The sequence below is a fragment of the Morus notabilis genome, unplaced genomic scaffold, assembly GCF_000414095.1.
Source record: "Morus notabilis unplaced genomic scaffold, ASM41409v2 Scaffold1005, whole genome shotgun sequence".
NCBI lineage: Eukaryota > Viridiplantae > Streptophyta > Magnoliopsida > Rosales > Moraceae > Morus > Morus notabilis.
The window spans coordinates 162,254-180,106 of record NW_010363292.1 but is presented as its reverse complement, the minus strand read 5'-3'; the positions used below and the strand labels follow the sequence as shown (position 1 = coordinate 180,106).

Below are 17,853 nucleotides of genomic sequence, written 5' to 3'. Positions count from 1 at the left end.
TTTTTTCTTGGCTTCAGATTTGAATTGGATTCCAGAGAGAGTATAAAAGAGAAGTACTTTGCTATTTAAGTCTAATCCCAAGTGGGTCAGGCGTACTTTTGAGTGGACACTTGGATTTTCTTTCAAATTACCTCGTTGACTTGGAAAAGCTTCTAACTTGTCTTACTCTTTATTAACTTTTTTATGCTAAAAGAGATTGTTGGTCTGACGGGGACAAAGCTTGGCTGCGGTGAAGGTGGTTGTGGAGCTTGCACTGTCATGGTTTCATATTATGACGAGAAACTGAAGAAATGTCTGTGAGTCTCTCTTTCCAACATGATTTTGTGTCTTTTCATTTACTTAGTTAATATTATTGAGTTTCAAATTAAAATGAAAAAAAATGCAAAAAAATAAAAACTTTTTTCAGGCACTATGCTATCAATGCATGCTTGGCTCCTTTGTATTCTGTGGAAGGGATGCATGTAATCACAGTGGAAGGAGTGGGAAACAGCAAGGGTGGCCTACACCCGATTCAAGTACTACTTTTTCCTCATCACTGCGAGTCCATTTTGTTTGTGTTCTTGATTATTGTTAATTGCCATGCTTTTCCCACTCTTCCAACACTTAAAGAAAAATATTATGTCTTGATGACCTATACTGTGGGAAGAAACTTTTCTGAGTGAAAAATTATGAACAATTTAACATGGACAGTTCCATTCATTCATTGTTCTTGATAGAAGGAGACTGAATTGAATGATACAGAATCTGTAAGCCTGTTAGAAATTTTACATCAGTAGCTGGAATATTATATGTGTGAGCTTAAATTGGATCTTGTGTACTGGTAATTATGTTCTTTTATTTTTTCTTTGTTACGTCATTTATTGTGCAGGAATCGTTGGCGCGTTCTCATGGTTCACAATGTGGATTTTGCACCCCTGGTTTTATTATGTCCATGTATGCGTTACTAAGGTCGAGTCAAACCCCACCTAGTGAAGAGCAGATTGAAGAATGCCTTGCAGGAAACTTGTGTCGGTGTACAGGTTACAGACCGATTGTTGATGCATTTCGAGTATTTGCCAAAACTGATGATATGCTGTATACTGAGGCATCTTCCCTAAGCCTTCAAGAACACGAGTTTGTCTGCCCTTCTACTGGTAAGCCCTGCTCGTGTAGATCGAAGACTGAAAGCAACAACAACAAATGCAGTTTGGGACAAGGTACGGTTTGTATGGAGAGGTTTCGACCAGTCTCATATAGTGAGATAGAAGGAAGCAAATACACAGACAAAGAACTTATTTTTCCTCCTGAACTTCTATTGAGAAAATCAAGTCCTTTGAATTTGAGTGGATTTGGTGGGCTTAGGTGGTTTCGACCCTTAAGACTTCAACATTTACTTGAATTGAAAGCAAAATATCCGGATGTGAAGTTATTGGTTGGTAATTCTGAAGTAGGAATTGAGATGAGGTTGAAGAGAATGGACTATCGGGTTTTGATCTTTGTTATGCATGTACCTGAACTCAATGCATTGAATGTGAAGGATGACGGCATAGAGATAGGTGCAGCAGTAAGACTATCTGAACTCATGAAAGTTTTTAGAAGGGTCATAGCAGAGCGTGCTGCTCATGAAACTATTGCTTGTAAGGCCTTTCTTGAACAGTTAAAATGGTTTGCTGGGACACAGATTAAAAATGTTGCATCGGTTGGTGGGAATATATGTACAGCTAGTCCGATATCAGACCTGAACCCTTTGTGGATGGCTGCTAGAGCAGAGTTTCAAATTACTGACTGCAAAGGAAACACTAGAACAACCCCAGCAGAAAATTTTTTCCTTGGTTACCGTAAAGTGGATCTATCAAGGAATGAAATTTTGCAGTCAATATTCTTACCATGGACTAGACCTTTTGAGTTTGTGAAAGAATTTAAGCAGGCTCATCGAAGGGAGGATGACATTGCAATTGTAAATGCTGGAATTCGTGTTTTTCTTGAGCAAAGGGGTGAAAATCAGGTTGTTACAGATGCATCTATTGTTTATGGTGGCGTTGCTCCGCTTTCTCTTTCTGCAAGAACAACGAAGGAGTTTCTCATTGGAAAGCTTTGGAACCAGGAGTTACTTGAGGGTGCTTTGAAAGTCTTGCAGAAGGACATTTTGATCAAGGATGACGCTCCTGGTGGAATGGTGGAGTTTAGGAAATCTTTAACTCTTAGCTTTTTCTTTAAATTCTTTCTGTGGGTTTCTCACCAAATTGATGGAGCACAATGCAATAAGAAAAGTGTTCCATTATCCTATCAATCTGCTGTAGAATCATTCCACCGGCCCCCCGTTATAGGAAGTCAAGATTATGACATTACAAGACATGGAACGGCCGTGGGTTCCCCTGAGGTTCATCTGTCATCAAGACTTCAGGTATGTATGTAGGGAAAGCAGCAAATGTATTGATTCTGATTTTCCAAGTTACTTTAGCATTATGGGTTTGAAAGGGAGAGTGTTTTAGTAGAACATGTATTGGCTGGTCTATTTCAGTTTTACATAAAACTTTGTTTGTAGATTGCTGCATCACGATGTTGTTTCTTCATTTTCATTTTTTGTTTTCTTTTTGCATAATGATGTTGATTTACTGATTTCAACTAGGTTACAGGGGAGGCAGCATACGCTGACGACACACCGCTGCCTCCTAACGGTCTGCATGCTGCTTTAGTACTGAGCAAAAAACCTCATGCCCGTATACTTTCAATAGATGATTCGGGAGCAAAATCTTTGCCTGGTTTTGTCGGGATATATTTTACTGACAGTATTCCTGGTGATAATAAGATTGGAGCAGTTATTGCGGATGAGGAACTATTCGCTTCAGAATATGTTACTTGTGTAGGTCAGGTATGACAAAAAAATGGACAACCATTAAAATTTCTACATAAACACACCGGGATATTCCCTCTCTAATATCAATAATGGGATTGCACATTTTGTGCAGGTTATTGGAGTTGTTGTTGCTGATACACATGAAAATGCAAAGCTAGCGGCAAGAAAGGTTCATGTTGAGTATGAAGAGTTACCGGCAATCTTATTGATACAGGATGCCATCAATGCTAAAAGTTTCCTCCCTAACACTGAAAAGTGGATGAGGAAAGGGGATGTTGATCTATGTTTTCAATCTGGGCAATGTGATAAGGTCATAGAAGGGGAGGTTCATGTGGGAGGACAGGAACACTTCTACTTGGAGCCGAATAGCAGTGTGATATGGACAATGGATGGTGGAAACGAAGTTCATATGATTTCATCCACACAAGTATTTTAACCTACACGAACATTTTTTCATATTGCCTTTCTTTTGTTTCTTGACCAAGCTAAGTTTTTGGTTTCAATTTCAACTAATTTTTATATGTTATGGTTGTAGTGTTGTAGGTTCTAAATTATTACTTTTAATTGATATTAAGCCTTTTTTTGTTCAAATAAAAAATCCGAAAATCTGCAAATATTTGTCAATGCTACTATATTGGAATCTTTGCTTCTTCTTAATTATTGCTCCGCAAGTGTTTTAGATGTCACTTTGAAGGATTTTACTAGTCAGAGTGCGCACTAGATGGTCTTTATGTTACTTCTCCTCAGGTTCAATTCAAACTGAAGAATCACTCTATTTATTATTGTGCAGGCCCCACAGAAGCATCAGAAATATGTTTCCCATGTTCTTGGCCTACCAATGTCAAAAGTAGTTTGTAAAACCAAGCGCATTGGTGGTGGTTTTGGTGGAAAGGAGACGAGATCAGCCTTCATTGCTGCTGCAGCTTCTGTCCCATCATATCTATTGAATCGCCCCGTCAAAATTACGTTAGACCGTGATACAGACATGATGATATCTGGCCAACGACATAGCTTTTTTGGCAAATACAAGGTTCATTTATGTTACCCATATTACAACTTAATCTATAATTACTCTTGCCTGTTATTTTTGTGGTTGAGGGAAGAGAGTTGGTAGAAAGAGAGAAAAGAGGACTTAATCTCTTAATCATCTGAATTTCTAATTCAGTACTTTGTTGCTTCTACTTGACCATCAGTTGGGCTAGTTTTTTATTTAGTGGAGTTACACACCACTTGTAATGCCAAACGATACTGATTGTGGAATCTTGTTTGACAGGTTGGATTCACAAATGGTGGAAAAGTGCTGGCATTGGACCTTGAAATATATAATAATGCTGGAAATTCACTAGACCTGTCTCTTGCTGTGCTTGAACGTGCTATGTTCCACTCGGATAATGTTTATGAGATACCAAACGTGAGGATCATGGGAAGGGTGTGCTTCACTAACATCCCTAGTAACACTGCCTTTCGAGGCTTTGGTGGTCCTCAAGGAATGCTTATTACGGAAAATTGGATACAAAGAATTGCTGTTGAGCTCAAGAAAAGCCCAGAAGAAATTAGGGTAAGTTAGGTAATACTTTTATTTGTTGACATGAAACAATTTATAAACACTTTTTTTTTTTTGTTTTTTTTTTTTTTTTTTTTTTTTTTTTTTTTTTTCACGATCATTGAGCTTAGATTTTTCAATTTATATGCATAATATTCAGGAAATTAATTTTCAAGGTGAAGGATCGGTATTGCATTATGGCCAACAACTTCAACACTGTACTCTGGCCCAGGTCTGGAATGAGCTAAAGTTATCTTGTGAATTTTCGAAAGCTCGCGAAGAAGTTGACCAATTTAATTCTCATAATCGGTGGAAAAAGCGTGGTATTTCCATGGTTCCCACAAAATTTGGCATATCCTTTACATTAAAGCTTATGAACCAGGTACGGTACAAGTCAGATAAAAAGTCACCAGTAACTTCTATACTGCAGAATCCTGTCCAAATTGTATTAATTATCTCTATCCTTTAACAAACTGAAGGCAGGTGCTCTTGTTCATGTCTATACTGATGGTACGGTTTTAGTCACACATGGGGGCGTCGAGATGGGTCAAGGTTTACATACCAAAGTTGCTCAGGTTGCTGCTTCTGCCTTCAACATCCCCCTCAGTTCTGTCTTCATATCAGAGACAAGTACGGACAAGGTAATTCGCAATCTAATGTTCGAAAGATTTTTATTTCCTTTTGCTGAATTATCATGTCCTGTAGACCACATTCAAGAGAAAAGCAAGATTGCTTAGTTGGTGGGAAATTTTGCCTAAACATTTGTCTTGTTAGCCAAATATTATAAAGAACAAACCTAAACAGACCAAGTGGCAAGTGGGCTGAAGCAATGACTACGTTTAACATCTCTACCGAAACTGGTTATGTGTGAGAACATGTGTAAATATTAAGGTTTAATTAGTTGAGATTATATTGTATGATATCTCGTCAATGCTGTAGTACTTATTTGTATTGCTAATTATTTGCACTCTAAATGGTGGCATTGCTGATATATGGACTCTACATTGTTTTTGTGTTTACGTTTTTTCTCAAATAAGATTCCCAACGCATCACCAACGGCAGCTTCTGCGAGTTCCGATATGTATGGAGCAGCGGTTTTGGATGCCTGTGAGCAAATTAAGGCACGCATGGAGCCCATTGCTGCAAAGCATAATTTCAGCTCTTTTGCTGAGGTACCGTTGCCTTCCATCTCGGTTTTTGCATAACAATCACAGCATGTTATGCTGCTACTTTATCCAAGCATTGGAAGGGCTTTTTTTTTTTCTTTTTTTTGTTGGTGGGGGAGTCATTTACTTCCAATTAAGATTTTTATGGCCAGACAAAAGTTTCATCTAAGCTTTTTAACAACTAGAGCAGCATATGACGATTATAATTTGTTATGACCCCCAGCTAGCGAGTGCATGCTATGTTGCTCGAATCGACCTTTCTGCTCACGGATTTTACATCACACCCGACATTGGCTTTGACTGGGTGACTGGTAAGGGGAACCCATTCAGGTACTTCACCTATGGGGCTGCATTTGCCGAGGTTGAGATTGACACGTTGACCGGAGATTTCCACACTAGAGTGGCAAATGTTATTTTGGACCTTGGACATTCTCTCAATCCAGCCATTGATGTTGGGCAGGTAATAATTGGCTTGTCTTCCTAATCATTTTTGCACATCATTTTGTTGCACTTTATTTGATCTCTTGAAATTGTCATAATTGTAGATTGAAGGAGCTTTTATACAAGGATTGGGGTGGGTAGCTTTAGAAGAACTGAAGTGGGGTGATCCAGCTCATAAGTGGATCCCACCTGGATATTTATACACGTGTGGCCCTGGGAGTTACAAAATTCCTTCTCTAAATGATGTTCCCTTCAAATTCAATGTTTCCCTCCTCAAGGTATGTTATTATTGTCTTAGGCCATGTTACTAAATATATTAGTCCAAAAGATAATGTAATACAGATTAATAACAAAATACATAATTACAGATTAGTGACAAAATGGTACAAGTTAGTAAATTAAAGGGAGTTCAAAAAATAAACAAACAGAAGGACTCTTTCCTTCTCTTTCATGTTTGCGCTGGCGAGTCTCTTTTGAACATGAAAGATGCGCAGTTAACTGATTGAGCTCGTATTTTTGTTTGAGAAAATTGCATCCTGGTACCCTGTATTTTATCGGAGTGGTGGATTGATACCTCCGTATTTGGATAATACCGAGTAGGCGTCTTAGATTTTTGAAACACGTTATCTGGGTATCATTTTTTATGACTTAAAAAAATGATCATTGTCCTTTTTTCATTTTTTTCAGTACTCCGAAATTACTTAAATAAAATGATCATTGTCCTGCCTAAACCATTTTTTTGGAGTAATTTATGGAGTAATGAAAGAAAAATGACAGAGAGCATAAAGGACATGTCAAGTCTAAAAAACAGGTGCAAGATACTTGGATGGTATTATCTAAAGGCATAGGTATCAGTTCTCACTATTCTGATAAACACACGGTACCACTTTGTAATTTTTGGCTTTTGTTTTAATTTATTTTTGAACCATTTGGTTTGCATTTACGTTCTGTTTAGGCACAACTGTCTTGGTTGCTCGTTCATTTGTTTCCGAAACAAGTTATGTTGTTTAATTGTATTTGTAGGGGCATCCGAACGTGAAGGCTATCCATTCATCTAAAGCTGTTGGAGAGCCCCCATTCTTCCTGGCTTCAGCAGCGTTTTTTGCCATCAAAGACGCCATTGCATCTGTGAGGGCAGAAGTAGGGAACAACGACTGGTTTCCTCTCGACAATCCGGCGACACCCGAAAGAATACGCATGGCATGTTTAGATCAATTCACTGAACCCTTCATTGGTGCCAGTTTCCGGCCGAAGCTTAGCGTTTAATAATTTCCGGTCGCCGCCCGTCTTTTCCGTAGTTTAATGTTGGCATATGTTATTATGCTGTACAGATTCCGACCTCACAGAATATTGGAAAATAAAGTATGCTGAAACCAGCATGCAGTACATACAAACAATTAATAAAGTCATGATTATCAAAAATTAAATATAAAATCTTTAGTTTAAGCGAAGTAAAAGCATCAGCAACAAACAATAGCGAATAAAAAGTCCTTCCGTTCTAATTGGCGTCTATTTGCCTTAATCTCTGAGCTCACCAGAAATTCCATGCTAAATGTTCTTAAGTTTAATACACATCTCTAAATATTTGTTAGACATTTTACCATTAATGACTACCACGTACTGCCGTACAATTATATGGTTCATAAGCTAAGGTTTCAATTTGCTATTTGTTACATCTGACAATGATTTCTAACCAAAACTAACACTTATGCTACATAAGGCCACCTTCACACAAATGTGTACATTCATGACTTTATCCAGTTTAGATATTGGACCCAGTTAATTAAAACCTCCAATTCAAACCTTGGATATGTTCCTTTCGGCAAGTAACAATACCTACTCTCTCTTACAAATACAGAGTTGTGTATAGAAAAGGTTCTGTATCTATATATATGTCAAATCTCTATATATTACTTAAAGGATTTTTTTTTTTTTTTTTGGTCTAACTAGACTGATTCATTCATACGCATAAAGAGTCATCTAAAGATTGAGTGGGTTCCCATTATCCAACTAATCATAATAAATTAGAATCGGAAGTTGAAAATAAATTTTTGAAGCTTAAGTAATGGGTTTGTTGCAGGTAGGAAACTTGACATATTACTAATAAATGTTTCACTCGTTGAAGAGATCTCTATATAAGCTGGGAAACGCATCCCATTAGCATTCATTCAAAATCAACTAATCAGTCTCTAAGCAATTGAAGTCCTAAAGTTTTGGGGCTTCTTAGCACTCAGCCTTCTCAAAATGGCCAATTTCTGGCCCCATCTTCTGTATGCCTTGGCAATATGCTTGATTGCCACCAATGTAGCGGCATATGATAAGCCATACACATATGCATCCCCTCCTCCGCCACCCTATGTCTACAAATCCCCTTCTCCGCCACCCTACGTTTATAAGTCTCCACCCCCACCACCATACATTTACAAATCCCCTCCGCCACCACCTAAGTACTATTATAAATCACCACCTCCACCACCTAAATACTACTACAAGTCTCCTCCCCCACCTCCTAAATACTACTACAAGTCACCACCACCGCCACCAAAGTACTACTACAAGTCACCCCCTCCTCCACCAAAGTACTACTACAAGTCTCCACCACCGCCACCTAAGTACTATTACAAGTCTCCACCTCCTCCATCACCTTCACCTCCTCCGCCTTATGTCTACAGCTCTCCTCCACCACCTCCTTATGTCTACAAGTCTCCACCACCACCTCCTTATGTTTACAAGTCCCCACCTCCACCACCTTATGTTTACAGCTCTCCACCACCGCCTCCATATGTTTACAAGTCTCCACCTCCTCCATCACCATCACCTCCCCCACCTTATGTCTACAGCTCGCCACCACCACCACCTTATGTCTATAAGTCCCCTCCTCCGCCGCCTTATGTTTACAGCTCTCCACCTCCGCCTCCTTACATCTACAAGTCTCCTCCTCCTCCATCACCTTCACCACCTCCGCCTTATGTATACAGCTCTCCACCACCTCCTTCTTATGTTTACAAGTCTCCACCCCCACCTCCCTACGTTTATCAATCCCCGCCTCCTCCTCCAGATGTTTACAAATCTCCTCCACCTCCATATCATTACTAAGACCATAATTGGTTCTTACGCTCTATTCACGTAAGTTTTATAGATATGATGCAAATCCCAAACATGACTTTTTATTTTCTCTTTTTTTTTTTTTTTTATAATAATATATCTTTATTTTTTTTTGCAATTGCAGTTTCCGCATAGGCAACCAAATAATTTCTGCAAAAAAAGTCTCATCTTGGCATCGCTTTTCCATGTTTGCATATCAAATGGGGAAGCCGATAATTTGAGAAGAAGAAAATGCAGCGTCACATAAGATTGGATCATTATTTGCAGCTTTCGTCAACATATTCTTTACTTTTATAAGTTGATGATTTGTTAATTACGTGATATTTCTTTGAATGGTGTCGTCGGCCAAGACGTCGTGCGGTCTGTTGGAAAATATTATAAATTTGTTTCATATATTTGTTTATGGTTGAATAAATTATTGAAAGTAACTCTTAAAAGTCATAAAGCTAGCTCCTCTCGCAATTTCTTCACTAGTGATTTGATATTTATACCCTGACGATGAGATCAAGCTAATTGAGCAACTAGTGAAAGAGTAAATATTAAAGTTAAAGAATGAATCTTTATAAGTTTGTCCTTCCATTACGACAACTGCGAGCAAAAAAATTACAAGAAAAAAGAAAAGTTGCGAGAGAGTTAATGCTCTACATACTAAGCATACATAATTTTAACACTCGATTTAACCATATATCAGCAATTGAGCATAATTTAAACCTTTTTTTTTTTTTTTTTTTTAAAGAAGTTTCTCTTTTTTACCTCCATGTTAGACACACACCACACACACATATATATAATTGGCTCGTGGTGAGGCACGAGATAAAGTCGTTTTTTATTTTTACCCCTTAATATTAGTTTATATATTTTTACATTTTAAGTTGGAATTAGTCTATGGATAAAGTATTTAAAAAGAGTACTTTTAATAAATTAGATATTTAAGCAATAGAATCATAATTTTCTCATAATTATATCTCACATACCCTTCCTATTAAGACAGGTATCCCCAGGGCTTGTTTTATTTATTTATTTATTTATTTTTTATTAAAGCTTTATTCGTATGACCTGCAATCAAAAAGTAAGAGTGCACAACATTTGCTGTACGACCTACAAACGTCAATAGAGAGAGACGCTTTAACTAATAATTTTTTTTGTTTTTTTAGGGCAAAATTTTTTGTTATCATCAAATGAAATGTACGTAATATCACTAGTATTATCCTTCCACACCAATATTAATAAAACAAATGACGATTTACATTTTTTTTTCTGAATAAAAAAAGGGAACAGGTGTTGTACCTCACCTCCCTATCTTCTTTGGCCTCAGGCAATTTCGAAGACCACCGAGCACATATTATTTATATTATTATTATTATTATTATTATTATTATTATTATTATTATTATTGTTATTATTATTATTATTGTTATTATTATTATTATTATTATTATTATTAGTATTATTATTCTTATTATTCTTATTATTATTGTTATTATTATTATTATTATTATTGTTATTGTTATTATTATTATTATTATTATTATTGTTGTTGTTGTTATTATTATTATTATTATTATTATTATTATTATTGTTATTGTTATTATTATTATTATTATTATTTATTCTTTCTTGAATTGTTATATGGTTTTTATATTTTGACCCTCAACTAAACGAGGAAGTTAAATGACATAATTAAAATAGTGGGTTATTTTTGTTAGATACGATTAAAAAACAATCATATTAATAACATTGAAATGTTTTTAAGTTCTTCATTCTATAAAAAAAATAATTTATCTTTATGTCCATTTTGATCGTTTTACAAGTCTAAACCAATACAAAGTTACGGTTTACTAATAACTTAATTGTTTCTTGGTTGGGGTTTGGTTGCTTTGTTAAACAGCTCCTAAGACGACCTTGTTAGTACTGAAAAGTATAAGCATCAAAGCTAATTATATCGTGATTATGTTGAACTTTTAGTGGTAACGAGTTTATCTCAATCATTATCGGGTTGTTAACAAACGTGCTTTATTCTGAAATTATTTTTAAATTAAAAAAACCTTCATTTTCTTTCTTCAATATTATTGAAAGAAGAAAGCAAAAGAGTGAAAACACCAAGGATCGCTCTAGTCTTTTCCTTTCCGTGCATGACCTTTTCTGTTTCTTTTTGTTTATCATTTATTGATTGTTGTTTGTTAATATAATTTTCACGATGACAGATTACAGGAATCTTCAACATGCTCAACTAATGCAGGGCACTCCATATGTATAAAATCATATATAAATATTAATTATATTATTAAATATTTGGTCCAATATAATTAAATGAGAATGACATTATACAACGAAATGAATATTTAGTTTATTTCGGGAAAGCAGAAGAAAAGAATAAGAATCAAGTACTGTGAATTGTAGTTAAAATTTTGTGAGAATAAATACTGTAGTAAAATATTTGAATTGCGGTTGAAACTACGAACTAATCAACACCATTTATTTTCTCCTGACTTTAACGCATGGTCACTTGCATATGAGAAAGTAGCTGAACAAAGAACAACATTGACGACCTTGCAAAAGATAAAATCTATTAGACAAGAAAAATGAAAGGAATTTGAGAATACTGATAAGTTGAACTTTTAATTTGAAACAGTTAAAAATCAAGAAATTCTTCATTTTTTTTAAAAAAAAAATAGAGGCCCTTTTATAGTAGGAACTCCTAGCGGATTACATACATTTAATTAAAATATGGGAGAAAGAGGAAAATAAACCAAGACTTGAGATGAATTAAAATTAATAGGCCAATAGTTTACATAAGTTAATAAATAGGCCAAATTACTGTTTTTGTCCATAACTTGTCTGGTTATGAACTATAACTTGACAAGTTATATCCATAATTCACAGTTTTTATCCATAACTTGTCTGACTATGAACCATAACTTGACAAGTTTGTCCATATCTGATCTGGTTATGAACCATAACTTAACAAGTTATGGCCTATTAATTTATATAACTAAAAATTGGCCTATATACTTTCTTAAGCTTTTCATATTGGTCTATTTCCTACTATTTCTGTTAAAATAATAAAGTACACAGAACGAAATTTCTACTACAAAAAATACCGAATATTGATTTTTTAGGTCTTACTGTAAGAATCTCAAATAATAATAATAATAATAATAATAATAATAATAATAATGAGGCAAAGAAATAACGCGTGCGTCCATTTGGACTCTGGAACATATGTGCAGAGCTATATTTCATCTCTTCTTCTCAGCCAAAAGAAAAAGAAAAACGAAGGACAAAAAAAAAAAAAAAAAAAACCAGACGAAAACACTAAAAAAGAAAGGCTTTTGTCTTTTCAACGTATAAGCACGATCTTATAGGCCAGTTACATCACTGTTGACAATCACCAATTTGTTAGTTTCCGTTGAAGTAACTGATTAACGAAATCCAAACAACAAGTTGGAATAGGTTATTAATTAAACTAAGTGGACGAATTAACATGCTCCGCCAACAACCATCTAATATATCTTTTGACAGCTTCCTACCCAATTGATCACAAATTTAATCTTTTGATCAAGAAACGACACACCATATATATGCTAAATTAATTACTTTTATCAAATTAGTGTCTATGAGAATCCCTTAGTCTCGCCTAAAGACTGCTTAATGTAATGGCACGGGGAGTTTGGGTGGAAGTTGCGAGTTTAATCTCATGTTGTATTAAAAAAAAAGAGTATCGTTGCACGACAGTCGGGTATTTATGATAATGATACATACTGCCGTAAAATAACACTGTCAATAAGCAAATATTTGAATTATGACAATGATTTCTAATCTAAACTGACTTGTTTATTCTGCGACATCAGGCATTTTTCTCACAAATGTGTATATTCACTTTATAAAAGTTTCGATTTTGGACCAAGTTAATTAACCTACCAATAATACAAAAGCTTAATCAGTCCAAATAATTTCAAGTAGAATGTTCCTTTCAGCAAGTAAATAATACCTACTCCCTCTAACAAATTCAGAGTATTTAATCAAAAAAAGTTCAGTATACAAGTCCAAATAATGATATATAACTTTTAAATTATTTTTTGTTAAACTTCATTAATTGGTGTAGTGCACAACAGCACTAAGAGGTCTAACTAGACTGATTCAATTTCATACGCATAAAGAGTCATCTAAAGATTGAGTGGGTTCCCATCATCCAACTTTTCATAATAAATTAGAATCAGAAGTTGAAAATAAATTTTTGAAGCTTAAATAATAGGTTTGTTGAAGGTAGTGAACATGGACATATTACTAAATAAATGTTTCACTCGTTGAAGAGATCTCTATATAAGCTGTGAAACGCATTCCATTAGCATTCATCCAAAATCAAATAATCAGTCTCTAAGCAATTGAAGTCCTAAAGTTTTGGGGCTTCTTAGCACTCAGCCTTCTCAAAATGGCCAATTTCTGGCCCCATCTTCTGTATGCCTTGGCAATATGCTTGATTGCCACCAATGTAGCGGCATATGATAAGCCATACACATATGCATCCCCTCCTCCCCCACCCTATGTCTACAAATCCCCTCCTCCGCCACCCTACGTTTATAAGTCTCCACCCCCACCACCATACATTTACAAATCCCCTCCGCCACCACCTAAGTACTATTATAAATCACCACCTCCACCACCTAAATACTACTACAAGTCTCCTCCCCCCCCTCCTAAATACTACTACAAGTCGCCACCACCGCCACCAAAGTACTACTACAAGTCACCCCCTCCTCCACCAAAGTACTACTACAAGTCTCCACCACCACCTAAGTACTATTACAAGTCTCCACCTCCTCCATCACCTTCACCTCCTCCGCCTTATGTCTACAGCTCTCCTCCACCACCTCCTTATGTCTACAAGTCTCCACCACCACCTCCTTATGTTTACAAGTCCCCACCTCCACCATCTTATGTTTATAGCTCTCCGCCACCACCTCCTTACGTCTACAAGTCCCCTCCTCCTCCATCACCATCACCTCCCCCACCTTATGTTTACAGCTCTCCACCACCACCTCCTTATGTCTATAAGTCCCCTCCTCCGCCGCCTTATGTCTACAAGTCTCCACCACCGCCTCCTTACGTCTACAAGTCCCCTCCTCCTCCATCACCATCACCTCCCCCACCTTATGTCTACAGCTCTCCACCACCCCCTCCTTACGTCTACAAGTCCCCTCCTCCTCCATCACCATCACCTCCCCCACCTTATGTCTATAGCTCGCCACCACCACCTCCTTATGTCTATAAGTCCCCTCCTCCGCCGCCTTATGTCTACAAGTCTCCACCACCGCCTCCTTACGTCTACAAGTCCCCTCCTCCTCCATCACCATCACCTCCCCCACCTTATGTCTATAGCTCGCCACCACCACCTCCTTATGTCTATAAGTCCCCTCCTCCGCCGCCTTATGTCTACAAGTCTCCACCACCGCCTCCTTACGTCTACAAGTCCCCTCCTCCTCCATCACCATCACCTCCCCCACCTTATGTCTATAGCTCGCCACCACCACCTCCTTATGTCTATAAGTCCCCTCCTCCGCCGCCTTATGTCTACAAGTCTCCACCACCGCCTCCTTACGTCTACAAGTCCCCTCCTCCTCCATCACCATCACCTCCCCCACCTTATGTCTATAGCTCGCCACCACCACCTCCTTATGTCTATAAGTCCCCTCCTCCGCCGCCTTATGTCTACAAGTCTCCACCACCGCCTCCTTACGTCTACAAGTCCCCTCCTCCTCCATCACCATCACCTCCCCCACCTTATGTCTATAGCTCGCCACCACCACCTCCTTATGTCTATAAGTCCCCTCCTCCGCCGCCTTATGTTTACAGCTCTCCACCTCCGCCTCCTTACATCTACAAGAGTCCTCCTCCTCCATCACCTTCACCTCCTCCGCCTTATGTCTACAGCTCTCCACCACCACCTCCTTATGTTTACAAGTCTCCACCACCACCTCCCTACGTTTATCAATCTCCGCCTCCTCCTCCATATGTTTACAAATCCCCTCCACCTCCACATCACTACTAAGACCATAATTGGTTCTTACGCTCCATTTACGTAAGTTTTATAGATATGATGCAAATTCCAATTAGGAGTTAATATATTCTCTTCTTTATGACAATAATATATTCAGTTTTGCAATTGCAGTTTCCGTATTTCCAAACAAATAATTGCTGCAGCAAAAAAGTCTCATCTTGGCGTCGCTTTTGCATGTGTGGCATATGAAATGGGAAAGCCGATTTGAGATGAAGAGAACGCATCGCCACATAATATTGGATAATTCTTTTCAGCTTTCGTCGAAATATGCTTTTCTTTTATGACTTTATGATTTAGTTATGTAATTTCTTTGAATGATTATGTCAGCCAAGACGTTTTGTGGTCCGCTCTCGAAATTATTATTTGTTTCATATAAATATATATCTATTTTGTATAAATAAATTGGAAGTTTCTCATCAAAGTCTTATAACGTCTAGCTCCTATAAATATATATATATATATATATGTTATATATATATATATATCGCGTCCATATAGCTTTGACCCTGACGACGATATCAAGCTAATTGAGCAACAAATAATAGAGTACATATATAATATCTTAAAAATAAGTGACAGATCTTGTACTTCCAAAACAAGTGCAGGAAAAAGAAAAGTTGCGACAGAGTTATATAATTATATTCTGTATATTGTGATCAAGCAAGGGTATGAATATTAACCATTCAACATGTCTATTCTTTTTATCAGAGGAAAGGAATGGATATTAACAATTATATATATAATTAATTAAATCTATAAGTGTATTTAATCGAGAAAATAAAATGACCGGTGTATTCTAGCAAAAAAAAAAAAGAAAAAGAAAAAAGTTGTGTATTTCTTCAGAAACAGGATTTGCGGAAAAAAAATGATAGGATTAATGGCAATATGGTTCATATATAACTGCAAACTGTTGACGTGCAATTGTGTGTATTTTCTTATCGATCGAGTAAATCGACCCACAATATAGATTTCAAAAAAAATAAAAAATTGAACCATAACGTAAACATAATTTTAACATTTGAAATTTTCAACCATCATATGATGAGAATAATTTAGCGTTGGTTATAAGCCTATTGCATTGAACTAGAGCAAGTTTATTTCTACTAATATTGGGTCGCACTATAAGAAAAAGGGGTTTTTGCGACGATTAGTGTCGTCGCAAATAATCGTTAGAAAACTTTTTGTAATCCCACAATTTTGCTTGTTTGTTGAAAACATTTTCTCAAATAAAATAAATAATCTATATTCAGTTTATAACGTTCTTTTTATTGTTTGGACGTAATGACAGTGATTAAAAGCAATTAAATAAATAATAAAGCTAAATATGTGCTAGTAATAAGATTGTGGTTGTAGATAATGTAGCGGTAATTCCATTTATGATTCCACCAATAAGATGTAAAGTTCAAATCACTGCCTCAAATAAAAAAAATTAATAAAACAAAACAATACAGAATATGACTTCTTACAATATTAGATGCCAACTCTTCCAAATTCTTCATCTCCCAAAGTTTCAGCACATAATTTATCTATGGTTGTATTTATCTAATGATCTATCACCTTTCAATATAAGTCGAGATATTAAACTTTAACAAAAAAAAAAATTAAAAAATTAAAAAATTGTTTAACTAAGACCCCGTTTGGGGTTGATGTAGATGTTCCCAAAAGTAGTTATAATTGCACCTCTTATGATGTTTGATAAAGGCACACGAACCCCAGGATTATTTGACAATTTGATGCTTGTAGCATGAATTATGAGAAGTGTCTTGAGAGATACTTCTAGTACAAATTTGAGAACACATTTTATCAGACACTAATTTGCTTCATATCATATCATAATTGATTATTACACCAGTAAATCTAACAATAATTCCAGTCATCATAAATCCAAATGTGAGGATTTTTTTTTTTTTATCACAGTGTGGGGTTTATGTCTTCCATTTTACACAAGTGATGAAACCATCACGACTCCAACCCTGGTGGACACACACACATTCACGCACCCAACTATTTAAACTTCAAATAGAATTTTTTTGTGGTGTTTTTTAAAATCTCTCTCTAAAAAGCATAAAAATGATATCGAAACTGACTCTAACGTGCCGATTGAAGAGCCCAAAAGCATATACAAGTTGAATGTATGATTCTAAAGCGGAAAAAGAAGAGGGAACAAAAGAAATATTATATACGCCAATTATTTAAAAGAAAACATTCCCTGAAAAAAAAAAAAAAAAACTATAATTTTGTGAGCGACGTGGGAAAAGTAAATTTCCCCCTCTTTTTAATTTGTTTATCTCGAAAAGAACGTGCGCTGTAGCAGAAAGGTGTTGGAAACCTAATGCATGCCCTCATATCTCAAAAAAAAAAAAAAAAAAAAGATAGGTGTTAAACGATATTTTGTTCAACCAAAGAAAGCTGTATAACTTAACGGAATGGAGAAGCATGTCCGTTTAGTTCGCTGATTTGAGTTGAGATGTGATTTTATGTGAAAATTTTTTTACTGTAGTAAAAAAGTTAGATGTAACTGTTTCTGAGAGCTTTTTACTGTAACAAACTCAAATTCTCAACTCTAATTTTTTTCATAATAAAAGAGATTAAAATTGAAATTCTTTGACGAATTTACAATCTCACAGAATCTATACCCTCTTCTTTTTGCTCATACTAAATAATCACGAGCTTCGAAATTCTCTACTATCCCTCCCCCAGTCCC

General features: G+C 36.2%; 3 protein-coding genes across 3 annotated transcripts in view; all 3 read left to right on the top strand.

Annotated features, from left to right (window-relative positions):
• Positions 1 to 7,542, top strand: part of LOC21398385 (xanthine dehydrogenase 1) — an 8,232-nt gene extending 690 nt beyond the window's left edge. The window contains exons 2-14 of the mRNA XM_024169448.1: positions 194 to 296; positions 407 to 515; positions 869 to 2,383; positions 2,609 to 2,851; positions 2,949 to 3,263; positions 3,627 to 3,866; positions 4,110 to 4,394; positions 4,540 to 4,761; positions 4,859 to 5,020; positions 5,417 to 5,551; positions 5,769 to 6,005; positions 6,091 to 6,264; positions 7,010 to 7,542. Coding sequence (XP_024025216.1) covers positions 194 to 296; positions 407 to 515; positions 869 to 2,383; positions 2,609 to 2,851; positions 2,949 to 3,263; positions 3,627 to 3,866; positions 4,110 to 4,394; positions 4,540 to 4,761; positions 4,859 to 5,020; positions 5,417 to 5,551; positions 5,769 to 6,005; positions 6,091 to 6,264; positions 7,010 to 7,252 — 3,983 coding nt within the window. The 3' untranslated portion in view covers positions 7,253 to 7,542. The remainder of the gene's footprint in view (positions 1 to 193; positions 297 to 406; positions 516 to 868; positions 2,384 to 2,608; positions 2,852 to 2,948; positions 3,264 to 3,626; positions 3,867 to 4,109; positions 4,395 to 4,539; positions 4,762 to 4,858; positions 5,021 to 5,416; positions 5,552 to 5,768; positions 6,006 to 6,090; positions 6,265 to 7,009) is intronic.
• A 688-nt stretch (positions 7,543 to 8,230) lies between these two features.
• Positions 8,231 to 9,082, top strand: LOC112092695 (extensin-3-like). The gene has a single exon (XM_024169456.1). The coding sequence runs from the start codon at positions 8,231 to 8,233 to the stop codon at positions 9,080 to 9,082; it is 852 nt and encodes a 283-aa protein (XP_024025224.1).
• Positions 9,083 to 13,523: 4,441 nt separating this feature from the next.
• The window catches only part of LOC112092694 (extensin-2-like), a 7,848-nt gene continuing 3,518 nt past the window's right edge, over positions 13,524 to 17,853 (top strand). The window contains exon 1 of the mRNA XM_024169455.1: positions 13,524 to 15,130. Coding sequence (XP_024025223.1) covers positions 13,524 to 15,130 — 1,607 coding nt within the window. The remainder of the gene's footprint in view (positions 15,131 to 17,853) is intronic.